General features: G+C 39.7%; 1 protein-coding gene across 6 annotated transcripts in view; it reads left to right on the forward strand.

Moving 5' to 3' along the window:
• LOC140688681 (ankyrin repeat domain-containing protein 26-like) overlaps positions 1-27,864 on the forward strand; it is a 121,856-nt gene that overhangs the window by 67,058 nt on the left and 26,934 nt on the right. For 4 of the 6 annotated variants that reach the window (XM_072948295.1, XM_072948296.1, XM_072948297.1 and 1 more), the window contains 19 exons: positions 1,914-2,028; positions 2,180-2,353; positions 5,316-5,422; positions 6,733-6,870; positions 8,318-8,400; positions 10,464-10,616; positions 11,227-11,278; positions 11,657-11,726; positions 14,372-14,432; positions 14,520-14,707; positions 15,977-16,109; positions 16,517-16,578; positions 19,268-19,328; positions 19,416-19,603; positions 20,877-21,009; positions 21,418-21,479; positions 23,959-24,052; positions 26,475-26,503; positions 26,687-26,759. In XM_072948295.1, the coding sequence (XP_072804396.1) occupies positions 1,914-2,028; positions 2,180-2,353; positions 5,316-5,422; positions 6,733-6,870; positions 8,318-8,400; positions 10,464-10,616; positions 11,227-11,278; positions 11,657-11,726; positions 14,372-14,432; positions 14,520-14,707; positions 15,977-16,109; positions 16,517-16,578; positions 19,268-19,328; positions 19,416-19,603; positions 20,877-21,009; positions 21,418-21,479; positions 23,959-24,052; positions 26,475-26,503; positions 26,687-26,759 (1,976 nt within the window). Of the gene's footprint in view, positions 1-760; positions 1,250-1,913; positions 2,029-2,179; positions 2,354-5,315; positions 5,423-6,732; positions 6,871-8,317; positions 8,401-10,463; positions 10,617-11,226; positions 11,279-11,656; positions 11,727-14,371; positions 14,433-14,519; positions 14,708-15,976; positions 16,110-16,516; positions 16,579-19,267; positions 19,329-19,415; positions 19,604-20,876; positions 21,010-21,417; positions 21,480-23,958; positions 24,053-26,474; positions 26,504-26,686; positions 26,760-27,864 lie in introns of those variants that run through there. The other 2 variants (XM_072948293.1, XM_072948294.1) reach the window with 1 other exon arrangement.

Raw genomic sequence — 27,864 nt, forward strand, 5'->3', positions numbered from 1 at the left:
GGCCCAGGAGAGGGCAGGCCCAATAGTGTGCAGGCCCAGGAGTGTGCTGGCACAGGAGTCTGCAGGCCCATGGGTGTACAAGCCCAGGAGTGTTCAGGCACAGGATCGAGCAGGCCCATGTGTGTGCAGGCCCAGGAGTGTGCAGGCTGAGGAGTATGCAGGACCAGGAGTGTCAGCCACTTAGGAACTCTGCTTCCCCCTGCAGTTTTTATCCTGCCAGGGCTGGAAACCGTAATTAGCCAACTGAGGGAGGAAGGAAGGAGGTGGCCAGGAAGAAGAGGTATGCCCTGCCTTCCGCCCCTTCCTGCAAGTGGTCAGCCTGCAGCCTGGCCTCGCTGAGTAACTAACGTGGTGTTTTCATAGTCATGTGGTTAAAAAGTTCTGAAGTGTTATACCATGCTCCCACATAAATCTAAAATTGATTCAAGTTTTAATTGGTGGCAATAAAAGCAAAAGATAAAATAAAGTGAGGAAAGCGTGTAAACATGAGGCTGAGCCACAGAGCAGTGTCAGCAGACGTGCGGAAACACGTTTCCATTTCATCTGTAGAGCGTGTGTTGGTTTCTCAAGTTGGTACTTAATGAGACGTATTGCCACAAGCTCTGAAACCATGAAAACAGCTTTTTGCTGTTTGCATGTGCTAAATTCCCTGGAGACTGGCTGGGGCCCAGAGGAATGGGGAAAGGAATGAACTGAGGGATGAGATTTAGAGATTTTTGGTGGGGAGTTCTCTGGGGGACTAGGCCTTCAGCATCCTGTGGTTCCACCCCACTCTAACCACAGTTGCATCCTGGGCACACTGGCCTCCTGGCCTCTGTGCGCACTCACAGGGACACTGGCTCTGGAGGGACAGTTGAGGGTCAGTGCTGTTGCTAGGCTACGACTGTTCCGGACCAAACATTCCGAGCCGTTGAGCTTTGCAGCCAAGGTGTGGCAGCGAGACCTCTGTGGCTCTTCTGCAGCGCCAGCACTGAGATTGGGAGGTGGCAAGCGACCAGGAGGGAAGTGAGCGGTGTCGGAAGGCGATAAGCCAGATGAAGAAGAGACTCGCTAATTTCGTGAGCTGGGTGGACTTCAGCATCCATCAGAGAGAGCGCAGGAATCGTGAGAAGCCTGTGCCTGGGTATCATGTCCATAAGTGTGAGCTAAAGGAGTTCCACAAAGCCGCATATTTAGGTGACAAGTGTACAGTGAAGGAGTTGCTGACATATAAGAGAAATGTCATAGACAGCAGAGACAGGAAGAACAGGTAACAGCGGCGGGGCGGGCCTGGGAGGAGCTGCCAACTATGGTTGTTAAGACGTGAATTTTAAATTGCCTTCCCACGTGAGAGATGTTGAAGTGTGAGACTATGAGCATGTTAGAATCACTGAAGTACAGCGTTCTCTCTCATCCTTGCAGCAGCAAAGTAGATGCACTATCATTTTACTTCATTGAAATGTTGTCTTTGTAAAATAGTAACGGTAACAATTATAATATTACCAACGATTATTGAGCTATTATTTTGTGCAAGGAACTGCCAGACATTTTGCATAGCTTTTCATTTAAGCATCACAGTGGGGTCCTGTAAGATAACTACTACTTCACACCCATTTTGTTGATGAGTAAATTGAGGCACAGACAGGCTAAGTGAGAGCTAATAAGGACAGTGTTAAAGTGGAAGCCAGACCCAAGTTGATCTGAATCTCAACGGCATGCCCTTTCTATTCAAACAGGTAGTTCTCCCATTAATGCGGTGAGTAATAAGAGCTAATAAATATTATTCTTTCCCCATAGAAAGAAGTAAGATAAGACTAAATGTTAGTTTTCAAGGGGTAGGAATAGCATGCTGTTGAATGTTTACAATTACATGAGTAACTGTACCTTCGAACTAGTTCACTCTAATTTCCTAAAAAGTCCTCTCATGTTCGCAGGACTGCCCTACACTTAGCCTGCGCCAGCGGCCAGTCACCAGTGGTGGATCTCCTTACACAGTGGTGGTGTGATCTGAATGCTCGTGACAAGGAAGGCAAGACAGCTCTCATCAAGGTGTGTAGCAGCACGTGAGATGGATTGGATTTAATTACTTAGAATAAAAATGAATTTATCTGTTTTAAATATAACAAACTGCTGGAACTTGAGGAATGTTAACTTGGAATGCCTAGCACTTACAGTCTGTTTCTTGGTGTGATACCAACAGGCTGTACAATGCCAGAAAGAAGCGTGTGTCATTATCCTGCTGAAACGGGGTGCTGACCCAAATCTTGCGGACGACCATCAAAACACTGCTCTGTATTACGCCGTCTTGGCTGGAAATACATCAATTGCAGCAGAGCTGCTCCGCTATGATGCAAATATTGAGGCGATAAACAAGGTATAGCAGCTCGACTGACTTTATTTACAAGATATTTGAAATACAGGGTCTTTTCTAGCTACAGGTGTTTTATTTATAGTAATATGTATACTGAATACAATACATCAGGCCCTGTTATCATGGAAACAACTCCAAAGCCAAGGCCAGAGGCTAGAGGTAGTGCCCACAGAAAGGGCAGAGCTCTGTCTCCCAGCCACACTTGTACCCCAGAAGGAACAACTTCCCATTAGGAACTACCTGGGAGTGGGTGGTAGGCTCAGAGCCTACGGAAGATGAAGGCTTGCGGGGAGTGAAGTGATGGCAAGGGCGGGCTGCCTGCCTGGGGATGGGTGGGAGGAGGAAGGAACCCAGTACCCAGCAGGGGGAGCTGGGTGACTGCAGCTGGGCAGGGGAGGCAGCAAGCCACAGGCCCTGAGCACCCCAGGGTCCCAGGTTCTAGAACCTGGGCAAGTGAGGTCAGGTCATGTTTGATAGGCAGCAGGGGCATTCATTTGTGCTGGTGGCCACATGGCCCTCCACGTACACCTTCACCTTGGGGTCTTCCATGCTCAACCTGGTGTAGCTCCCCTGCGGGGCTGTGGCTGTAGGTGGGGAGCAAGTGATGGTGAAACTGGTCCGCCTGCTTTTTCATCCTGGCTCTCCCCTGAAGATTTTGATTGTATAAATGTACTCAGGTCTAGACACAGGTATTTAGAAATACTTCCCTGAGATTCTGATACAACCCTTGGTTAAGGACTATTGAATAGATTCGTGTAATACATGTAGATTCACAGATCTCAAAAGTAAGACATCTCTGGAAGAGCAGGGGTTTGATAGATGCTGCTTCTTTCAGTGCTCTCCTTTCCAGCCGTGTTAGCCTGACTTTTATCCGTCTCTTCCTGGCAATATTACCGGCAGCATCTATTGCCTTGAGGAATGGCTTCTTTTCCGTTCTAACCACTGATCATTCAGTGGCACTCAGACAGTCTTAGAAACTTGCTTGTGGTGAGTGATTCAATAAGTAGAGTCGGACCCTTTAAAGATTTTGCACCTTTTGTTCCCATCCAGGTCATTAGGTCAACAGGGTTTTTCTGATTGCAGTAATAGGAAATCATGAGCCTTCTTTTGGTTAAAGCTGTGTGATGGACTCTTGCAATCTATCTGTTAGATTCACTGAGCCCTAGCATAATCAAGGTGACAGTTTTTTTTAAATTAAAATCTAATGATTTACAGTGTTGAGATAGTTTCTGGTGTACAGCAAAGTGATTAAGTTATATGTATATATACATATATATATGTGTGTATATATTCTTATTCAGTTATATATATTCTTTTTCAGTTATATGTACATTCTTATATAGATACACACACACACACACACACACACACACACACACACACACACACACACACACACACACACACACACACACACACACACACACACATTCTTTTCCATTATGGTTTATTACAGGATATTGAGTATAGTTCCCTGTAGTATATACAGTAGGACCTTGTTGCTCATCTATTTTATATGTAGTAATTTGTATCTGCTAGTCCAAAACTGCTAATTTATTCCTCTCCCACCCCCTTCCCCCTTTGGTAACCATCAGTTTGTTTTCTATGTCTGTGAGTCTATTTCTGTTTTGTAAATAAGTTCATTTGTATCGTATTTTAGAATCCACATATTAAGTGATATCCTATGGGATTTCTCTTTCACTTTCAGACTTACCTCACTTAGTATGATAATCTCTAGGTCCTTCCATGTTGCTGCAAATGGCATTATTTCATTCTTTTTATTGGAAATGTTCTAATAATTTAGTTTCGGCCGTCTCATGACCTAATTATCCATTTGATTAACAATCAGGGAGAATTTGATACAGATAGATTGTAGTTTTAGTAGGCATTGGAAAAATTCTTGAAGTGGGTATTATGAGTCTTAATCACAATTTTTATTACATGTTGGGGCCCAGTGTTTTTGTGCGTAAGACATATGATTCTAAAGAAGGGCAAGGTTTTACATACAAATACTTGATTTATACCCAACTGTTTGGAAACACAGCAAACATAAAAACACAAGTGGGCTATAGACCAAACATGCCTGGATATGTTCAGTTTGTCTCCAGACATTGAGTCAACATTTAAAATTTAGGAGACTTGCACTTCAGAACTTCTCCTAAAGAATCAAATCTGGTCCCCCTTGAGCCCAGGCCTATGTGGTCTGCCCTGCAGAGATGGCCCCTTCTCGGCGGGGCGTGTGTCCTCCGGTGTGCTGTCCTCACTTGTGACCTTCACTTACTCGGGCCGCCTATGTTGCCTCTGTAAGCATTTGAATTTCCAATTCCTGTTGTATATTTTGATAAATATTTCAAGATTTTAAAGACAGTCTATATTAACTTATAGTCTACTTCGTATTTTATAATAATCCCTTAAGAGTGGGATGGAATTTTTCAAATTAGAATTTATAAGTTGGTTTAAGAAAAACTTTTTCTTTACATGCAAATAATCATGTTCCCAGTGGAAAGTCTGCAAGCTTTATGAGATTAGTCGTAGTTGTAATTGGATAGGTTATGCATGTTGCAGACAGACAGTATGGCATCTTTCTCCTCAGCGTGGTTCCTTAGAAGTGTAGTTGATTCAGTAGCTAAATGGTTCTCTCTGGAGCAGTGTTTAGAGTGTCAGGAGTAGTAGTTGAGCAGTAAGGTAACTAGAGAATGCCTGACACACGCTGCAATCGAAGTGAAGATTCTTGGAACCAGCAAATGTCTGAAGTGAGTGTCAGAGAATGACTTCACAGGGAAACTTTGGAAGAGGTCAAGGAGGAACCTTTTAAAGAGAAGGAGCACAGAGGGGCGAGGAGGAAGGGGCTAGTTTTTATTTACTTTATAGTGTATGTTTAAGTTCAGAGACTTAAGTTTTTAAATTCAGTTTTGAAATTTGTATGCAATTTTGTACATTGTCAACTGTTTTTACTATTTTACAGTATAACTTGACACCATTCTTACTTGCCGTCAGGAAGAACAAAGAAGAAATGGTCAAATTTTTGATAGAGAACGGGGCAAATGTACATGCAGTCGACAAGCTGCAAAGGTACAATAGTTTGTTCTCTCTCTCTCTCTCTCTTTTTTTTAATCTTAATGTTGTTCTAGAGTAGTAACAGCCAATCAGGAAGATTAACCTAATAAGAAGAGGATTAACTTAGAATCAACACATCATCAGTTAGGTAGAAAAGCAATTATTCTGCCTGGTGTCACAAAGAGCAGTATGCAGCAGGATTCATCTTCCTTTATGATAGTGACTGATGTCATTTGCAACCTGATTGTTTTGGTCATACAATCTTACAATAGTTCAGGGATTTCATTTTAGTTTTATTAGTATGGACTCTAATTTTAATTTACCTTATGAGACAGTGTTGAATTTCTTCATTCTTTATAATTTGTTTTAACCTTTTCTTGGTATATATTTTTTTCTTAAAAGACGCATATTAAACCAAGAGGAGTTTGTTTTGTCTTTTGGATGACTCTGCTTTAAATTACTTTCTTTGAAGGATACTGATATTATTAGGTTATCACTAAGTGAGTATCACTAAGAGAGTAACTATCACCAGATACTGTGGGCTCATCAGTTCTTATCCTTTTTCATTTCTAGTACATTTTGATGTTTTTATTTTTAATTGATAATGATAGAAGGAAGAAAAATAGCTTTAGTCATTGAATAAACATTCCCTTCAAAGAAGACAAGTCTTTGGTGGATGATAAAGAGGAAAGAGCTGGGCTTTAGAGTCAGACGAGGTTGAAATCCCAGCCCTCCTGCTGGTCAGGGGTGTTACCTGGGGGACATGACTTAGTACCACCCAGTATGTTTCCTGACACGTAAAGGAGGGTCGTAGTACATCCTTCAAGGGTGGTTGTGCCTAAGAAAGACCACACGTAGACTCTTCAGGTTAGTGCCGGGCACATGCTCCTCAGCGTGATTCACTGCAGCCGTGACTATTTTTGTTGCCATTTTTATTCATATTACTGTTTTCAGCCTGCAAACAGCTTCTCCTTACCTGACCTCTAGCTGATTTTAAAGTATTATATTTCAGACTAGGGAAGAAATAGGGAATCCTTTATTTAAGCCTTTTCCTAGTTCAGACCAGTGACCTCAGCATCCTTTCTTGTCCTTCAGAGGACTTTAAATTAGCAACTTCTACTATGTGCTACCCAAGTAAGACAGGAGGCTTCTTTTTTGTCCCTCCATTTTGGCCTTGGAGGTCATTTGCAGAGATGAGCACTCGAGCATGTACATGGTCAGTTCTCCGGGGGTGGGCAGGATATTAACTTGGTAAAATAGATCAAATTAACTGTTTAAGCTAAATAACTAAGTTCCTAAGAGTGAAGTTGTCTCTCTTATTTTAGATCAGCACTGATGCTTGCCGTATATCATGACTCACCGGACACAGTCAAGCTGCTTCTTCAGAAAGGTGTTAATGCCTATTTGCTGGATGTACACGGACTGTCTGCTGAACGATATGCTCGTTGTAATGGTTTTAAACAGTAAGTGTTTACATTAAAGTGCCAGTTATCTCTAAACTGAGGTTGGAAATGACCTAACTGTGACTTGTTATGTGACAGGTGAGAGTTCCTAGTTGGGAGCAGGCACTTTGGGGATGGCAGTGAGACCCTCCCCATCACCAGCTGGAAACCAGCAAAAGGCCAGACTAGTGAGATGGAGCAGTGGGCACAGGGTTCTTTATCTCAGGGTTTGTAAGACCTTTATCCTTAGGATCCTACTGGTCTCCATTTCATCCCAGTGTAACCCCTGTGCATGGAGTACAAATAATGCCACATATCTGATTTTTCTAACTAGTTATTTGGGTCTTGAAATGTTTAGTAGAGCAGGAAATCCTGTATTTTCCTTTGGGGACTTTCTTCTATAATCTTCCTCTTGAATTTTCCAGGAACCTAAGGGATTCCCTAAGATCACAGTGACAGTCCTCTCCCACAAGGCACTGGGGCAGGGCGAGGGCATGCTAATCGTTCTCTTGTTTCCCTTGATTCTGTTGCTGCAGCGTTGGTACTAAAACTGGTTTTAACAGGATCTCCTCGGCAGCTGGGGCTGGGGTCTGGATGTTGCTCTCTAAAGACCTTTAATAAAATTTTAGAAGAAGAAAAGGAAAAAGAAACTGGTCCTGCAGTCGGGTCGTGATTGACCTCTGCTCCCGGGATGCCTGTGCTGATCCAGTTTCCGCGGCCTTCGTGGCGATGGACACGTAAACTTCTGCGTGACGGCTTGTTTAGTTCTCATACATATGCTTGTATGAGGTCATGTATTTATAAATAAGTTTAACTGCAAGTTATATAGTAGCTGAGGTGCCCTGAAGTATAAACCATGAAGAACAGCTAATCACCGTAATTTGTAAAATTTTCTGAAAACTACCACATTTAAATGTTACACCTGTGAAAGAAAACACACATTGGGTTTTATTTGGGATTCTCAAATAGTTCCAGCATTAAAGTTCAAGAACAAATTATTCCATTCTTCCACTATTTCTCTGAGCATCTGGGGGATACATTATCTCATTAAATCTTCATAATACTCTTATGAGTATTAATAACTAACTGCCTGACAGTAAGATCCCGGTTTTATAAAGGAAGACTTTGAGCTGAAGAGAAGCACCTTGTCCAGGAACAAATAGCTGTTGGTTATAGAGCTGGGACTTCTGAGTTCGAGATACTTTGTATGTGTCAGGCTCGCTCTAGTTAACTTACTGAGCTGTAGTGCCCTCAGTTCATGACTACTTCACCTTACTTTTTTTCTTTTTGAATTCTACATCCTAAATTTAAAAGTGTAGGTTGCACAAATTTGAAATACATGGGGCAATTGAAGTTTTGATATTACCTGTGATACTGTCTGAAATAACCTAAGAATTTAATACATTTGGTAATTGTTTTTCATATTAGTATTCAAGTAGTAATATTTATCACATTTTTTTATACATAGCCTCTCCCAACTGATTGTCGACTACAGAGACGGAAAGATACCAGCTATTCCCCCTCAAAATAGCGACCTAGGACAGAGTTCTGGTAATAAGTTACTCTTGTTGGCCCTACCATAGATAAAGAAAGTAAGATTGAGGAAATTTTGATAATGAAAGAGCAGTGAAAAAAGCCAGTGTGTAAATTTTGTGTGTGTTTTTATTTTTTTAATTAATTTTTTCTTAATGGTCTAGTATTCAGAATTGTTTAAGAAGTTAATTGTAGGTAATTTAAAATCTGAGACAATATTGTCTGAAAAGAAATTCATTTATTTAATCAAGGCCCCTGAAATCCCATATTACATCTTTGTGTAAATAAGAAAAACAGGTTTTTAACTTTGTTGTACATTTCCTGTAACATTATAACAAGTTGGCCTTGTTACAGAACTGGCTCTTTAATTTTTACAGCAAATGGATTACATTGGGTAAACGAATGCTACTTATTGCATAGTGATTAGTCTCACTAAAAAGTGATTGTCTTTATAACTGGGAGCTCAGCGTTACCTTCCTGGTGCTGTAAACAAATGGCCAACAATTAGAGCTGCACAGCTGGGCCAGTGTGCAGCATACTGCACACTGTTTTTTAAAGGTACCTAGTGATAGGGCAGAAGTCAGGAAAGCAGTGCCTTGCTGAGAAGCACTGGTTACTTTTCACATCATTACACCAACAAGGGCTCGCTCTCACCAGTTTCATTCCTCAGAAGTGCAAACAGAATGAGATACGTTGTCTGCATGAGAGCCAGATGATTTCTTCTTTTTTGGGGATACTTGTCGTGAAACTATTTTGTTAGAACAAGATTTTCTATTGCCATTAGTTAAAGGATTGTCATAATAAATACTCAGGACAGGACTCAACAAATTGTAAAAAAAAAAGTACAGAAGTGCTTCACATAAAAAAAAAAAAGATGATGACTGTGTTGCCTAGATGTGACTCCTAGCATGCTGTTCAGTCTGAACTGTATGAGGGCACCTTTAACTTAGTACACCTTGATCAAGCAAAGAACTTCTGTTGTAGGAAATACAAAGATGGAAAAGACAGAGTTTTAGTCTTCAAGGTGCTCATAACACAACAGAGTTGTCCCTGGTTAATGTCTGTATATTTTTTAAACAGGATTTTCAAAGAAAACATTCTTATCTGTTAATTCATCCACTTAACAGATGACTATCAAGTGTCTTTTAGGTGCTAAGCACCACTCTGACGTTACAGAATGCAAACAGGTCACAAGCACAGTTCCTGGCCTCCGGGAGCTTGCTACCGTCATCCTCATTTTTATGATTGGCTTTACTTTATTCTGTGCTTACTGTGTCCCAGAGCCCACTAGGACTTTGTAACTGTCTTTATGTATTTTTTATTGGTATTTAATATGTACCAAATACTTTTAAGTCCATGGTGAGGAAAGAAGTTTTTTAAAAGTGGGTTGGATGTCAGGTAAGCCACGCAGAGCGAGTAGAAGTTTGCCAGGGAAGGAGGCAGAAGTTCAGTGTTTGGTGGGCGGGACATCTTTGAAGATTACATTTGGCAGAAAGGACAGCGGTGCAGAGGCTAAGATGTGCCAGTGAACTTTGCAGGATCGATGAGTTTCATTTTGTTGGTGCAGAAAGGATGCTGTAGGAATGGTTGGGAACGAGGTGACTACCTAGCTCAGGCACGCTTCTGAAAGCCTTTCTGGTACTATAGGAAGTAGGTCTGCTGTAGACCTTGGGAAATTTGTCAGAATGCTTTTAGGTGCAAATAATAATAGGAGCCCTAAGTAACTGGCTAGAGCAACAGGAGTCAGGATTGTTTAGAAGGTTCGGTGATGTCATCAGGATCCCAGACGCTGTCCCTCCTTCAGCTGTGAGGCTGCTGGTGTTTGATGTCGCCTTTCCTGGTCTGCTGATTGGCAGCAGCTCCAAGCGTCATCTTCTCACCTGACAGTATCCGCAGGCGAGGAGGGCTGCTTCTCTCTGCATGTTTCCTGTTAACTAGGAAGGAAACAGAGACGCTCCCGGTAGACTTCCCCTAGCATCTTATTGGCTGGGCTACATCACATGCTCATTCCTAAAGCAGCCACTGGGAAAGGAAATGCAGTTACTGTGATGACCGTAAGACAATCATTTCTCTTTTCGCAGCTAAGGAGAGCTTACCTTCTTCGCATACTGGGGCAGAAAACATCGAAGAAAAGTTGCAATTGTCCAGCAAGGACAACGAAGAAGAAAAGGTTGTCGAGTTGGGAACCAGCAATGGCAGCCACATGGATCCACTGAAGAATGTTGAGCAGAAGAGTAAGAAGATTCGGCCCTTTGAGTCTTAGGGTTTCCTGTTATGACATAAAGCAGGGATGCACAAGCTTTTTCTGTAAAGGGCCAGAGAGTCAATATTTTAGACCATGTGATGTCTGTCACATCCACTCATGCCTGCCATTGCAGTGTGAAAGCAGCCCTAGACTGTATGTGAGCGAATAGGGATGACCGTGCCCAGACAACATGAGGTTGACAAAGCCGAATGGCAGGGTGGGTTTGTCCCATGGGTATCATCCAGAAATACCATGCTATGTAAGCTTGACATTGTCAGTTTATGATACTGATTCTACTAATGATTATCATTCTTTTGTGAGTCTCATAAAGTTTGGGATTTTGGTCCTTGTAAACAGCAGTTCACTTTAAAATATCAAATTTGGATAAACACCCTCTTTTTTTGATAAATATAAAGGAGGGGAAGTGGTTTTTATGCATTAATTACTTACCAGGAGTATACTCCGTATTCACTCAAGTGTGTAGTCTCCAGGTGTGGTCCCAATGGAATGCTTTTTAACAAAACAGTGATCTCATACTTTTAATATTCTGTATTTTTCTATTGCCCGTATAAACTCTATTTTACTTTCTTCTTTAATAGAGATTTCAGTGATTAAGATTGCACCGAGGCTTGAAGACGTCTCTGTAAGCCGGTAGGATTTTATGGATTTTTAAAAATTACATGCTGACTGAGGGAACACAGAGAAAAGAAACAAGGCTTGTTGAGTGTCCTACTCTGGGTTAGACACCGTGTTATGTACTTGACATTTGTTACCTCGTACAGTCACCACAACAGCTTTGCAGAGTAGCTGTGCTGTTATAGCTTACTTCTAGTTAATTAGGCAGCTGTAGCTTAAGGAGGTTGACTAGTTGACCCATGATTCCATGGTTAACAAGTAGTTAACCTGTGACTTAACCATCAGGCAGCCTGGCTCCCAACTCTGCTTTCTCATCCCTCAGCATAGACTTGTGTGACTTGTTTGTTTAAAGAAATGAACTCACTCATTTATGATGTGTATTTTTCTTCAAAGTATTTCACCCAAACATGATATTGATGATTCACGGCCTCCATCAGATGGTAACTTAGATCTTGCTGCCAAGGTAAAGTGTTTTCTTGTGAAATTAACTTTTCTGCTCTGAATTTAGTTTTGTGTAGTATTTACTCTTAAAATTTAGCAGTGTTCTGCCTATCATTGTTTTATGTTTGTATGAGAAAGTTGGTCTGAGTAAACCATTTTATTAAAATATGGCAGGTTTTTTTCTTTTCTTTTCTTTTTCTTTCTTTTCTTTTCTTTTTTTTTTTTTTTACTTTGGTAAATACTGAAGATGAGGCTGAAGCAAAATGGACTAGAAAATAGATCGTGACAGGAAAGTTGTACTGTGGAAAGGTTTCCCACAATAGAGGAGGGTGTGAAGCTTGGCCAAGGATAAGGATTCTTTGACTTTCAAACCACACTGACAGCATTTGTATAATACTTGTGCCTCAGGGACCTCTTCAGTGCACAGAGCTACTTACTGTGATAGTCATGGCCTCTTCCTGGGGCCTTTCAGTTCCAAAACTTAAGTAGCATGTATCTTTTTTTTTCCCCCTTGGACACTTACTATTTTGGTATCAGAGAGTTGTGAGGTAAGAAGGTTGTTTTGTTTTTTGTTGTTTTTTTTTTTACTTTATTTCTCTCTCTGGTTCTGCATTTAAGACTAAAATAATAGTTGAAATTCTAGTAATTTAGAAATTAAAATTCTGTTTCTCAAAATCCATATTATAAAGAGATTCCTCTGTGTTTTCTAAATTATCCCATTATGAATATATTCAAAACTCTGCATCTAACTGAAGAATACATGTTTTCCCTAAAATAACAGCCAGCTTTAAAAGTAGACTCTTAATAACAACCATATGATGAAACCTATTTCAGAATTCTTTCATATTACAGTTTTAAAAAGTATGTCCAGTCCCCGTGTCCCATTCTAAAATTTCAAGTTTCAGACATTTTGTAGTGTAGTTATTTACATATTCATCTTATAGCCCCTGCATCAGTATACACCGCTAGAGATTAGGGAACGTAATTGTGCATTTCCTGGAGCACCTAGAATAAGGTCTTAAATGTAAGAAGCATTTTAGTATTCTATGAATGTGAGTGCATGAGGAGACATGGACTTCTGCACCATGCTGCAGGTGATACAACATGCACACTCTATCATAATGAAATCTATTTGGATTCTAAAAATATGACTTAAATTTCTGTTCCCTTTGTTTAGGCTGTAAAAGTTCAGTTGTTATGAGAGGAAATATGTCATAAATGCCGAGGAAATAGATAAGAAGTATATGATAAATAGGAAAAGGTTACAGTCTGTTTTTCAGTATCCAGCAACTGTGAGCTTAGAATTTGAGATGAAAACTTTTTGACCTTCTTTTAGCCCCCTCTCATGTTCCATGAAATATATCTTTTCAAGCTATCTATTATCCTTAGAATCCTGATTACCAGTTCTTTGTCTAGGTGGAAAGCTGATGTGTTAGGAATTTTCCAAAATCTATTTTTCTCTCCCTCTAGTAATAATTTGCAGCATTCAGGTAGTGAGAGATGACCATGTTCAGTTGAGTGACTTACGTGACAAAATTTAACTGTTACTTATAGCAGTGTTTACAAACAAACAGTTGTGGGGTAATACAAGTCAGTATTATTGGGGATATACTATGAAGAAAGGCCTTTGTTTTATATATATGTTTTATATGCCATATATTTTCATATTTTTATAAAATTTGCTGAATAATATATATACTTGCATATATAACTTATATATTTTTATATATATATAATAAAAAGGTAAAACAGAGGCTTTCACTCATCGTATATCCCTAACAATACTGATACATCCCTGATCTATTATATATAAATGCTGAAATATATATATTTCTCCACATGCCTTGTTATACTTACATTTTCCTTTTTACTTGCCTTAAGTTTGTACTTCACTAGTCATGTCTCATTTTTTCTTTTCTTCCTCCTCCCCACTTTTTTTTTAAATGATTTTCCCCAAACCTAATATTTCTCTGCAGAAAACACTTCCTCGGTGTCTGCTCTTTCAGTCCATCTCACTCTGCCTCTGTGAACATATTTAGTGACAGCTTTCTGTTTACTATGTGTGTGGCTTTCACTCATGAGTCATTGCCCCTCAGAATTACTTTTGTTCTTATTCCTCTTTCTTAGAAGTAACTGACTATGAACAACCATTTGTCTGTAGCTTTTTGGCGAATGGAATAGAAGTAGCTTATACTGTTTGCCGTTCTAACTCATCCAAATAAGATACTGCTAAAAAGTAAACTCTCATATTTCCCCCATGAGAGATCATTCACACATATATAAATCATGCAAACACATTTCAAAATACAACCACCACTTTAAATTTCTTAATGTGAGGTTTTTCAATACGACTCTAAACTATCAGGTATAAGATTTTGTTCTAGATCATTTTGGTCAAGAAAGTCATCTAATGGATACCATAGTGTTTGTATAATAATCAATGAGGGGTAAAGAAAGTAAAATTTTGGGACCCCTGAGGTCATCTGTCATAATCCTCACCCCATGAGAAGATGTAGGTTGGTAAATGACAGACCCGGGACTTGAATCCATATCTGAATGACTCCAAAGCCAGCGCTCTTTGTTAGATCATCTAGGAATGGGGAATGTTACAGTTACTTTATTCAATTTCATATTTGTTGTTCTTAAAGCTGCAATTTTCTTCTCTAGAAAGTCCGGCATCCAAGATTTGCCAAGCTAATTCGGGCCTGGGAAGAACCCGTGATAAACAGTAAGTTATTTGAAGACTGTCTTTTTGTGTTTTCACTGATGAGAAATTACAGATCATTTCATCTACTGTACCTTGTTTTCACTACAGCAGAGGCAAAAGATGGTGTTTTGAAACCAGGAACTAGCACCGTCTTTGAGGACCATAATTCTAATAGTGAAAATGAAGATGCAGTTAGAACCTTTTCCCAACCATCCACTGAAGTTTCAGGCTTTTCTCACCCTCCCTTCCCAGAACCGGAATCTCTCTCGTCTTCAGCAGTCCTTGGTGTTTCAGAGGTAAGTCGTTTTGTTTTTAACTTTTCCTTCCTGTGCTTTTTCACTTACCGTCCCCCTGATTCTCATGGGGATGAAAAGGATCCTACACAGGAATGGAAGTCCTCAAGATCACAATAGAAAACAGTGTGACAACAAGAGAGGTACACGTGCAGGACTGAGATTTGTAAAGGTTGGTGGCAATAAACAGTTCTCAGATATGCCATTAAGAAAAGAAAGAGTAAGAGAGCAACAGGAAAGAACAGCTGGATGAATATGAAGATGGGCAGGGGTACAAAGGGGAAGCGTTCATCTAATAAGGACAAGATGTATGAGTGTCAAAATGAGAGAGATGATTATACAGACACAGCAGAAATAGTGGGGTTAAGTGAGAGCAGGAACTCTATAGCACACATTATGACAGAAATTATCTCTAATTCAAATTAAGAGAAGGAAAAGTCAGGTCATGGAAGAAAGTGCTCAGACTCTTCTGAAGGACATAGAGCTGATTTTATGAACAACAGAAAGAAAATTTGACCCTCACCTTTTTTCTTTTTGGTTATGGAAGTTTGTTTTTTAATTCAAATGTAGTTGATGTACAGTATTGTATGAGTTACAGGTGTGCAGTAAAGTGATTTGGTTTTATATATATATATATATATAACCAATTTTTCTTTCTTTCCCATTATAGTTTTTTTGTGAGATATTGAATACAGTTCCCTATGGAAGCTAGTTTTAACTTGAAGTTATTTTTTTAGATAGCCTCACATTTAAATTAATGAAGTGATGTCTTATATTTAATCTAGCAAATTTTGTCTCTCCATTCCGTCCCCAGTAACTGAGTTCTAGTTTTCCATGTGACTTATCATGCTGTTTCACAGCTCAACCTTCGGCTCAGGCTGCCCTTTTTAGAACCCCCTTCACATCTGCTCTTTGCACTGGGTCTGTCTTTTAAGACACAGTCTGGTCTTCCCAGCATTCCCGGAGCTATTGGCATGCAGCAAGTCTCTTCTCTCCTTTGTGCCCTTACTGTATCTGTTCACTTCAGGTGTAGAGCTGTTGAATGATAACTTGTCTGTGTTGATTCACTTTCATGTGTCTCTACCTCCCCTAGAGTGTAGAGCAGAATCTGTCTTTTATGTATATTGCCAGCTTCTCCCAGGAGAATGCCTATGATTTGATGGATACAGTAACTATATGTTGTCTTCCTGACTGACTGATTGAATGACCAAGTGTAGGAATATGATGTTTTCTGATGTTGGGTTTTTGTGACATTGTGTTTTGTTTTTATAGGGAGAGGCAACAAAGCCAAAAACTGGGGGAAAAGAGAACGGCACTCGGGCAGTTAACGGTGTTCTAAAGGAGCAAGCAGATCAGAGCAAGTTGATTTCTACTGATGGAGACGGAGCACACAAAAGCGACAGAGGTGGGAAGTCAGGGAGCATCTATGGGTTTTCTTCTCTGCTTAAAAGCTAGTGTGGTTGGAGGGGGGAGGGTATAGCTCAGTGGGAGAGCACACGTTTAGCATGCACGAGGTCCTGGGTTCAATTCCCGGTACCTCCATTAAAAAAAAAAAAAGTAGTGTAAAAAATCTGAAGTGTGTAGATCCAAATCTGATATCCATTTCTTCTTAAGTGTTTTTCTTTTGCCATCTTCCTTCATAAATATCCCAACTACGACCAAGTTTTCTTCCAGAAAATGCTTCAACCCTCTGAAATTCTTTCGTGCCACTTTAATTTGTTGACATATTCATGAATCAAGATAGACTTATGTGTATTTAAACTTCCCAGTGGTATGTGTTCTCATTAATGTATCTGTGACTGCATTTTGTAGATGCAACACCAGCATTAAGATTCAAAGGAAAGAAAGATGCAGAATCATCCCGGGCTTTTGAGGTACTGTCTTCTATTATTATTATGTTCAAATGTAAGCATTGCGTGATGTTGAAACATAAATGGAGGGATGTTTTGACTTCACTTTCTCACTTTTACATTTGCCCAGCAAAATTTTGGTTCCTCACTTTAACCCTCACTTAGTAAAGTCATTCCGTGCTACATGTCATGCCACTGCAGAGTGCACTTGTGTTAATTTTCCAGACTCGCCTAATGAAACTGCTGTATGTAGTGCAAAAGCCAAGGCTTAGAAGTCACAGGGAATCGGTTTGGGTTCTGAAGTTACATTTTCTAAAAACTGAAGAAAATAATTCTTGGTCGGCCTGTGACCAGATGTTTGTTTCTTTGTTATAAATGAATGTGTAAAACTCTTAGATTCAGAGAGAAACAGGTTGTACTAAAAAAAAAAAAAACACAAAAAACCGGTGTTTTTGTTTGTTTAACCACTTTGACCTTGGAAAGCCAGTGCCTGCGACTTGAAAGTATTATTATATTTGGATTGTCAAGTAGATCTGCAGCGAACATTTCAGGAGAAGCAAAAGCATGGGGAATAGTAGTAAATATGTGGGATTAAAATACCACCAGTTTGGTTTAGTGATGTTTTACTGAGGACAGCCCATTTTGGGTAGAAAATAGCATGCACTGACTACCTTTATGGCGACCGAACTTGAAGGAAGCTAAGTACAAGGTAGTGATGACCTATTGCAAGGTGATAGCCGTGGAAAGAGGTCAGAAGAGCCTGAACTCTTGGATCTCGGCAGGTCCTGTACTTGAAGTCAGCAGACGTGGTAGCATCCTGGTTCTGACCCACTGTGAGATCTTGGAAAAACTTGTCTGACTTGTTTGAATGTCAGTGAGCTCGTTCAAAAACATGGTACTGATGCCTACCTCTCAGGTTATGTGTCATGAACAAAAATGTGGTAACAAATCTGAAAACACGTTGTCAACTGCAAAGGGTGCTATAGAAATGTAAGAATGATCACAGTGGCCACTAGTGACCTACTGAAATGTTGAGGACACCTTTTTAAAATCTGAAGGACAGTAAAGTGGGAAAGTTAGAGCGGGCACGGGGATTTCTCACTTGGGGTATGTTGAGTGTCGGTAGGCTATTATCGGAGATCTCCGATAGGTACGTAGTGCTTTGGTACTTGACGCCTTCTGGGGATTTTCCATGTTTTGACCTTAACTAAATTCCTGTTCCTGAACACCAGCTCTGCACCAGGCAGTTAGACACTGAATGTAGCAGCTGAGGGGTTAGGCTGTAGTGGCAGGAACAGAAGAACAAGTAAACAGGAACCCTGTATCAGGGACAGTAAGTCCTTCACGTAAGGAACGTGGAGAGCGTGAGGTTCGACAACAGTGGGGGAGTTTGTAGTTAGGACGGGGGTGGAGTAAGGGTGGAATTTAGGTAGTCAGGAAAGAGCTGAGTGTGACCAAAGCTGCCAGGTGACGGAAAGGAAGGAGCCAGTCACACGAAGGTCCAGGGGAGGGACGTTCCAGACAGAGAACAGTGGGTGGTGAGAGATGACCATGTTCAATTGAGTGACTTACAGTGACAAAATTTAACTGTTACTTATAGCAGTGTTTACAAACAAACAGTTGTGGGGTAATACAAGTCAGTATTATTGGGGATATACTATGAAGAAAGGCCTTTGTTTTATATATATGTTTTATAGGCCATACATTTTCATATTTTTATAAAATTTGCTGAATAATATATATACTTGCATATATAACTTATATATTTTTATATATATATAATAAAAAGGTAAAACAGAGGCTTTCACTCATCGTATATCCCTAACAATACTGATACATCCCTGATCTATTATATATAAATGCTGAAATGTATATATTTCTCCACATGCCTTGTTATACTTACATTTTCCTTTTTACTTGCCTTAAGTTTGTACTTCACTAGTCATGTCTCATTTCTTCTTTTCTTCCTCCTCCCCACTTTTTTTTTTAATGATTTTCCCCAAACCTAATATTTCTCTGCAGAAAACACTTCCTCGGTGTCTGCTCTTTCAGTCCATCTCACTCTGCCTCTGTGAACATATTTAGTGACAGCTTTCTGTTTACTATGTGTGTGGCTTTCACTCATGAGTCATTGCCCCTCAGAATTACTTTTGTTCTTATTCCTCTTTCTTAGAAGTAACTGACTATGAACAACCATTTGTCTGTAGCTTTTTGGCGAATGGAATAGAAGTAGCTTATACTGTTTGCCGTTCTAACTCATCCAAATAAGATACTGCTAAAAAGTAAACTCTCATATTTCCCCCATGAGAGATCATTCACACATATATAAATCATGCAAACACATTTCAAAATACAACCACCACTTTAAATTTCTTAATGTGAGGTTTTTCAATACGACTCTAAACTATCAGGTATAAGATTTTGTTCTAGATCATTTTGGTCAAGAAAGTCATCTAATGGATACCATAGTGTTTGTATAATAATCAATGAGGGGTAAAGAAAGTAAAATTTTGGGACCCCTGAGGTCATCTGTCATAATCCTCACCCCATGAGAAGATGTAGGTTGGTAAATGACAGACCCGGGACTTGAATCCATATCTGAATGACTCCAAAGCCAGCGCTCTTTGTTAGATCATCTAGGAATGGGGAATGTTACAGTTACTTTATTCAATTTCATATTTGTTGTTCTTAAAGCTGCAATTTTCTTCTCTAGAAAGTCCGGCATCCAAGATTTGCCAAGCTAATTCGGGCCTGGGAAGAACCCGTGATAAACAGTAAGTTATTTGAAGACTGTCTTTTTGTGTTTTCACTGATGAGAAATTACAGATCATTTCATCTACTGTACCTTGTTTTCACTACAGCAGAGGCAAAAGATGGTGTTTTGAAACCAGGAACTAGCACCGTCTTTGAGGACCATAATTCTAATAGTGAAAATGAAGATGCAGTTAGAACCTTTTCCCAACCATCCAGTGAAGTTTCAGGCTTTTCTCATCCTGCCTTCCCAGCACCGGAACCTCTCACGTCTTCAGGAGTCCTTGGTGTTTCAGAGGTAAGCCGTTTTGTTTTTAACTTTTCCTTCCTGTGCTTTTTCACTTACCGTCCCCCTGATTCTCATGGGGATGAAAAGGATCCTACACAGGAATGGAAGTCCTCAAGATCACAATAGAAAACAGTGTGACAACAAGAGAGGTACACGTGCAGGACTGAGATTTGTAAAGGTTGGTGGCAATAAACAGTTCTCAGATATGCCATTAAGAAAAGAAAGAGTAAGAGAGCAACAGGAAAGAACAGCTGGATGAATATGAAGATGGGCAGGGGTACAAAGGGGAAGCGTTCATCTAATAAGGACAAGATGTATGAGTGTCAAAATGAGAGAGATGATTATACAGACACAGCAGAAATAGTGGGGTTAAGTGAGAGCAGGAACTCTATAGCACACATTATGACAGAAATTATCTCTAATTCAAATTAAGAGAAGGAAAAGTCAGGTCATGGAAGAAAGTGCTCAGACTCTTCTGAAGGACATAGAGCTGATTTTATGAACAACAGAAAGAAAATTTGACCCTCACCTTTTTTCTTTTTGGTTATGGAAGTTTGTTTTTTAATTCAAATGTAGTTGATGTACAGTATTGTATGAGTTACAGGTGTGCAGTAAAGTGATTTGGTTTTATATATATATATATATATATATAACCAATTTTTCTTTCTTTCCCATTATAGTTTTTTTGTGAGATATTGAATACAGTTCCCTATGGAAGCTAGTTTTAACTTGAAGTTATTTTTTTAGATAGCCTCACATTTAAATTAATGAAGTGATGTCTTATATTTAATCTAGCAAATTTTGTCTCTCCATTCCGTCCCCAGTAACTGAGTTCTAGTTTTCCATGTGACTTATCATGCTGTTTCACAGCTCAACCTTCGGCTCAGGCTGCCCTTTTTAGAACCCCCTTCACATCTGCTCTTTGCACTGGGTCTGTCTTTTAAGACACAGTCTGGTCTTCCCAGCATTCCCGGAGCTATTGGCATGCAGCAAGTCTCTTCTCTCCTTTGTGCCCTTACTGTATCTGTTCACTTCAGGTGTAGAGCTGTTGAATGATAACTTGTCTGTGTTGATTCACTTTCATGTGTCTCTACCTCCCCTAGAGTGTAGAGCAGAATCTGTCTTTTATGTATATTGCCAGCTTCTCCCAGGAGAATGCCTATGATTTGATGGATACAGTAACTATATGTTGTCTTCCTGACTGACTGATTGAATGACCAAGTGTAGGAATATGATGTTTTCTGATGTTGGGTTTTTGTGACATTGTGTTTTGTTTTTATAGGGAGAGGCAACAAAGCCAAAAACTGGGGGAAAAGAGAACGGCACTCGGGCAGTTAACGGTGTTCTAAAGGAGCAAGCAGATCAGAGCAAGTTGATTTCTACTGATGGAGACGGAGCACACAAAAGCGACAGAGGTGGGAAGTCAGGGAGCATCTATGGGTTTTCTTCTCTGCTTAAAAGCTAGTGTGGTTGGAGGGGGGAGGGTATAGCTCAGTGGGAGAGCACACGTTTAGCATGCACGAGGTCCTGGGTTCAATTCCCGGTACCTCCATTAAAAAAAAAAAAAAGTAGTGTAAAAAATCTGAAGTGTGTAGATCCAAATCTGATATCCATTTCTTCTTAAGTGTTTTTCTTTTGCCATCTTCCTTCATAAATATCCCAACTACGACCAAGTTTTCTTCCAGAAAATGCTTCAACCCTCTGAAATTCTTTCGTGCCACTTTAATTTGTTGACATATTCATGAATCAAGATAGACTTATGTGTATTTAAACTTCCCAGTGGTATGTGTTCTCATTAATGTATCTGTGACTGCATTTTGTAGATGCAACACCAGCATTAAGATTCAAAGGAAAGAAAGATGCAGAATCATCCCGGGCTTTTGAGGTACTGTCTTCTATTATTATTATGTTCAAATGTAAGCATTGCGTGATGTTGAAACATAAATGGAGGGATGTTTTGACTTCACTTTCTCACTTTTACATTTGCCCAGCAAAATTTTGGTTCCTCACTTTAACCCTCACTTAGTAAAGTCATTCCGTGCTACATGTCATGCCACTGCAGAGTGCACTTGTGTTAATTTTCCAGACTCGCCTAATGAAACTGCTGTATGTAGTGCAAAAGCCAAGGCTTAGAAGTCACAGGGAATCGGTTTGGGTTCTGAAGTTACATTTTCTAAAAACTGAAGAAAATAATTCTTGGTCGGCCTGTGACCAGATGTTTGTTTCTTTGTTATAAATGAATGTGTAAAACTCTTAGATTCAGAGAGAAACAGGTTGTACTAAAAAAAAAAAAAACACAAAAAACCGGTGTTTTTGTTTGTTTAACCACTTTGACCTTGGAAAGCCAGTGCCTGCGACTTGAAAGTATTATTATATTTGGATTGTCAAGTAGATCTGCAGCGAACATTTCAGGAGAAGCAAAAGCATGGGGAATAGTAGTAAATATGTGGGATTAAAATACCACCAGTTTGGTTTAGTGATGTTTTACTGAGGACAGCCCATTTTGGGTAGAAAATAGCATGCACTGACTACCTTTATGGCGACCGAACTTGAAGGAAGCTAAGTACAAGGTAGTGATGACCTATTGCAAGGTGATAGCCGTGGAAAGAGGTCAGAAGAGCCTGAACTCTTGGATCTCGGCAGGTCCTGTACTTGAAGTCAGCAGACGTGGTAGCATCCTGGTTCTGACCCACTGTGAGATCTTGGAAAAACTTGTCTGACTTGTTTGAATGTCAGTGAGCTCGTTCAAAAACATGGTACTGATGCCTACCTCTCAGGTTATGTGTCATGAACAAAAATGTGGTAACAAATCTGAAAACACGTTGTCAACTGCAAAGGGTGCTATAGAAATGTAAGAATGATCACAGTGGCCACTAGTGACCTACTGAAATGTTGAGGACACCTTTTTAAAATCTGAAGGACAATAAAGTGGGAAAGTTAGAGCGGGCACGGGGATTTCTCACTTGGGGTATGTTGAGTGTCGGTAGGCTATTATCGGAGATCTCCGATAGGTACGTAGTGCTTTGGTACTTGACGCCTTCTGGGGATTTTCCATGTTTTGACCTTAACTAAATTCCTGTTCCTGAACACCAGCTCTGCACCAGGCAGTTAGACACTGAATGTAGCAGCTGAGGGGTTAGGCTGTAGTGGCAGGAACAGAAGAACAAGTAAACAGGAACCCTGTATCAGGGACAGTAAGTCCTTCACGTAAGGAACGTGGAGAGCGTGAGGTTCGACAACAGTGGGGGAGTTTGTAGTTAGGACGGGGGTGGAGTAAGGGTGGAATTTAGGTAGTCAGGAAAGAGCTGAGTGTGACCAAAGCTGCCAGGTGACGGACAGGAAGGAGCCAGTCACACGAAGGTCCAGGGGAGGGACGTTCCAGACAGAGAACAGTGGGTGACATCTGCTCATCATGGTACTCCAGCATTTTGGAGCGGCCAGGAAGCAGCAAGTGGGTAACCGTCCTTAGAGTCACTGTTGTTATTGTTGTGTGTAGAGAAGAGAATGTGCATCATAAGGGCCTGGCACATGCGGGTGGTCACTAAACGGTGTTCTTATTCTTCCCTCAGTGAAGTAAAGCTTATGGTACTTCTTTGAAGAGCTGCATAGCTACATTTAAAATTTTTCTGCTGTTAATTTAAACATAAATGTTTTTCTTTCTACTTTAGTACTTTATTCAACTATTTTCCCTATCAATAAAAGTTTTATCAAATAATAGATTCTGGTAAGCCTTTGTTTACTGAAATGTAGCAGTTTCCACAGTGTTCTGTTAATACTCAACATGACAGGCTCCAAGGCTTGTTTTCATGCCATGTATGTTATTTTAATGCTAAAAACAATATCTGTCCTAAGAAATATTTTAAATGTATAGCATACTTATTAAAGAATATATTTAAATATGTATTTTAATTTTTTATTGAAGTGTAGTCAGTTTATAATATTAGTTTCAAGTGTACCTGCAAAGCAATTCAGTTATATGTATAAAAATACATGTTTTTTAAACGTCCTCTTCTTTTGTCGAGGAATGCAAAATGGAATTAGGTGCTTTGAAGTTAATTCTTTGTTGAAATCTGCATGTAAGTCAGTATTTTGTCTGTGAAAATATTTGCTCTAGCTTTCCATGCTCAGTTTACAGAAGATCAAAAGCCAACTGAAGATAAAAGATAGACTTGATCTAAAGAGTGCATATGAAATTTTCTATTTAAATGTTTGGGTTTCCAGGATATGCTTATTTTGTTTTCAAGTCTAATTGCTTTTAAAGTAGGAAATTAAAAAAATAATAATAAGATAGGAAACGCAGGTATTTTCTTAGAAAGGGATCAGGAAATCTTTATGCAACTCATTATTAATATTAATTTTAACAGAGTATCTCCGAGATTGAACTACCGAACCGTGTTGATCATTTATCTGGAGCTGCAGGTCTAGGAGAAAAAAATACATTAAATGGACAAATAGAAAGTAAGTACTGTATTTTATTCCAAAAAAAGTCATTTTACAGAATGTTGATTTAAAACATGGATTTGGATCTATTCTCTCAGCCAAAGAAAATCACCTGTTGAACATACAGTGAGAAAAAAGAGGAGGAAAGGAAGTAAATTGTATATCTTACCAGGTGTCAGCAACAGATTAAACTAGAATGCTGTTCAAGGAGCTCAGTTGTTAGTTTTGTTTCAAGATGCTCTGTGACCTGAGGACAGTCAGGAAACCAGGAGGAGGGAAGGAGGGAGTGAAGAATGAGGGAGGTAGAGAGGAGGGGAGTAGATGAAGGAAAAGGAGGGGGGGTCCCTGGCAGGAGGTGGTAATGTAGAATAGTTCTTTAGAAGAAGGAAGAGAAGAGTGTTTGAAATGAGATGGGTATGAAGTGAGCTCCTTCCAGCACCAAACCTTGTCCGGGAGGCACAGCAGAATGTCCCACTCGCCCGTCCCCTGACCGTTAGGAAGGCGGCGAGGACTGCGGTACCTGATCACGCAGAGCTGGGTGTGGCTGCCGGTGAGCGCAGGCGGGTGTGGTCAGCTGTCAATGTCTGGACCTTCGTGTCATGCAGCGTGTTGCTGCCTTACAGGATGGTGTCTCATAGGCCAACAGAAGAGAGTGGGAAAGAGGTGGAGAGCAGGGTGCGTTCCGGGGAGGTCAGGGGAGCTGGAGCCTGGTAAAGAGTCCACTGAAAAGTCTGCAGATCCTGATGCAGTTTTTGGGGAAGTGTTACTGGGAGACGCGTGCGGCTGTTTCAGAGGGATCAGTTAAGTCCGAGTGCTATAGAAGCAGACTCGGTATAGACCAGAGTTTCTCAAATTTTAGTCACCTGGGGACCCAGTGAAAAGCGCACATTCTGAGCAGTGGGTCTGCGTTTCTAACAAGCTGTCAGGTGATGCCCATGTTGCTGGTCTTCAGATCACGCTCAGAGGGTAGACTTGTGTTTAAGGGAATCTGGAAGAAGAGCCACTGGGGAGTTAAAGACAACAGCAACAAGGAAAAGCACGATTTTGTTTTTCTTTCTGAGCATGTTCATAGTCAGAGGTAGGCAAAGAGTTGAAGTAGAAATTAGAGGTGTAAGCTACTGCTGCTAAGCAGAGAGGGAAAAGAAGTGGTGGGGATCGTCCATCAAAAGAATAGAAAAGGGGAAGAATTAAGACCACAGATATAGAGGTACCTTTGAAGAGGAAAGTGAAAGGAAGGAAGGAGGAAAAAAAGCCGCAGGTAGGTGATTTTGGAATTGAGGGGAAACTTGAGAGAACTCCTTTTCGATGGCATCAGTGTATTTGCACTGAAGCCAGGTTAGATCATTGCCAATCCAGAGAATACTGGAATCAGGAGGGGGCCTAGAATTGGGGTAAACCACAGCCTCTCCTCCTGTCAGGCTTCAAAGATAAATGTTGTATTGGTATTTGTTATTCAAATGAGACTAACTTGAATATGAAGCATTGGCTGTGTTGTTGTTGTTGTTGTTTTTAATATATGTTATTTTTTGATAAGATATTTATTTCACAAGAATCCTTTTATACATTAGCCTGATTTACCAAACCAATTTTGGAAATAAAAGAAATTAATAGGATTCATTCCATAAATGCTAAAGTTGTTATTTTCAGTGAATACTACACAGGTTTTGAAACATAAAAGACTTTTAATGTCTAATAATTCTGTGGCAATGAAATTTTTTTTTGATCACCAGATTTCAATATTGAAAGCTCAGTATACATTCTTTCTTGCATGAGTGGATCAAGAAACTTTGATGGCTAGAGGATCCAAGAAATGTAGGCATACCGGTAGCCCATGTGGATATGGGAAAAAATGAATATTTTTATGAACGATTATTCTACAAGTGTGTATCCAGGCTGATCAATTCATAACGCTTTCTCTGACGAGAAGTGAACTGCACATTCAAATGAACTGCCATCACAACTGTGGACTTCCTGAATCACAGGACAAATTGAAGAGCATGATAAACACTTGTAGTCTAATGGTGTCAGTCGCATGAAAGATGTGCTGTTGCATTTTACCATCAGCTTTCACTTTTGTCTTCTTGGAGCCGTGACTTGTTCCTCTGATTAAAAATCGCTTTTCTCCTCCTCAGGCAGCATGTTCACACTTGTATATGTGCACGTTTCTATTTTATAAAGTCATTTGAAACGTACTCGTAGTTTTGACATCTTAACTGCATGTTTTGTTAAACCTATATTCCTGCTCTTTATTCAGTATCTATCATGGATTCATATGTCTGTCTTGTTGCTGTCCTAACTGCCCCTGAAAAACAAAACACCGAAACCTAACGTGTTCATTTCCAAAGCAAGCATGAGGATTGCGCTCAGTACTAACCGCATGACTGGATAGTTGGCTTTCATATTTACTTATAATTGATTATGTGTCCCTTTTGGCTTTTAGGTTCTACTGAAAAATATCCTCACCTGAAGGTAAAAACTTTTATACTTTTATCTTGAATTTTTTTTTAATGAGGGTACTGGGAATTTAGCCTAGGACCTCATGCACTGCTAAGCAGGCACTCTGCCACTGAGCTAGACCCTCCACCCTTGAATTATTACTACAGATTGTATCAAATGCACATGATTAATCAGTTTGTTTCAAAAACCATTCAGCCTGCAGTTGGAGTGAAAGATTCTGTTCCTAAAAAAACACGAGCAATGAAGAATTTACAAAGATTCAAATCAGGTAAATTTTGCAATACAAATTTAACTATGAAATGAAGTACAGTCTTCTTATTCCTAATTCCTTTTATTTTTTCTAATTTAATTGAAAGATGATATAAATAAGGCAGGTGTTATGATCGGTATCCATGTTTGAAAAATATGTATAAGCATAAGAAATAGAGTTTTAAAATGTCAGCTTTGACTTGGATGTTTCTATTGATGTTGGGAGACACCAAAGTGCTCAGTTTGGAGTCCCTGTACTTCTCAGGGATTCTGAGAGATTATTAGGTTCTAAGATTTTTCCAGAGTTTTAAAATGCTTAATTGAATTCTGACCTTTACGTAGAGTAAAGCTTCACTTGCTAACATGTCAGTCATATTTCACTTTAATTATTTCATCTAGTGCTATCACATTGATGATATTTATTTCTGTATTTACTTATTAATGAAGGTCCTAGGGATTGAACCCAGAACCTTGTGCATGCTAAGCATGTGCTCTACCACTGAGCTATTTCCCTAGCCCAAATGTCTTAAGGCAACTGGATGTTTTGATTAGCGCTCTCTCTCTCTCTGTGTGTGTGTGTGGTGTCTTTGATTATTAAAAATGATGGAAGTAATTAGTCCTACCTTAATGTTTGGTAGATATGATCTTTTAAACCAATAATCCTAAAAGTTTTTGGGTTTAGGATATTTTTTATACTACTAAAAATTATTGAAAATTCTGAAGAACTGTTAAGTGGGTTGTATCTATTGATGTTTAGTATATTAGAAAATAGAACTGAAAGATTTAAAAAACAAGCACGCACAAACATTCCATTAGCCATTAGAGCTATGATGTTCTCAAATGTCATGTATCTGGAAACCTCCACTGCACACTTAACAGAGAATGAGAATGAAAATAGCATTCAGTATTATTGTGAAAATAGTTTTGACCTCCTGGACTCCCTAGATGGAGGGAACATGGGGCTTCAGGGCTTCTCAGATGACACTTCAGAACTGCTGTTTTAAACAGGGTTCATGGGTGTGAAATAATAAAGGGGCCCTTGTGATGAGGTGGGCTTTAAAGTTCATGTCTACATTTCTTGCCTTTTTTTCTTTAACTTGCCTTAAAATTTTTGAATCTGACAA

The sequence above is a fragment of the Vicugna pacos genome, chromosome 23 (assembly GCF_048564905.1).
Source record: "Vicugna pacos chromosome 23, VicPac4, whole genome shotgun sequence".
Classification (NCBI taxonomy): Eukaryota; Metazoa; Chordata; class Mammalia; order Artiodactyla; family Camelidae; genus Vicugna; species Vicugna pacos.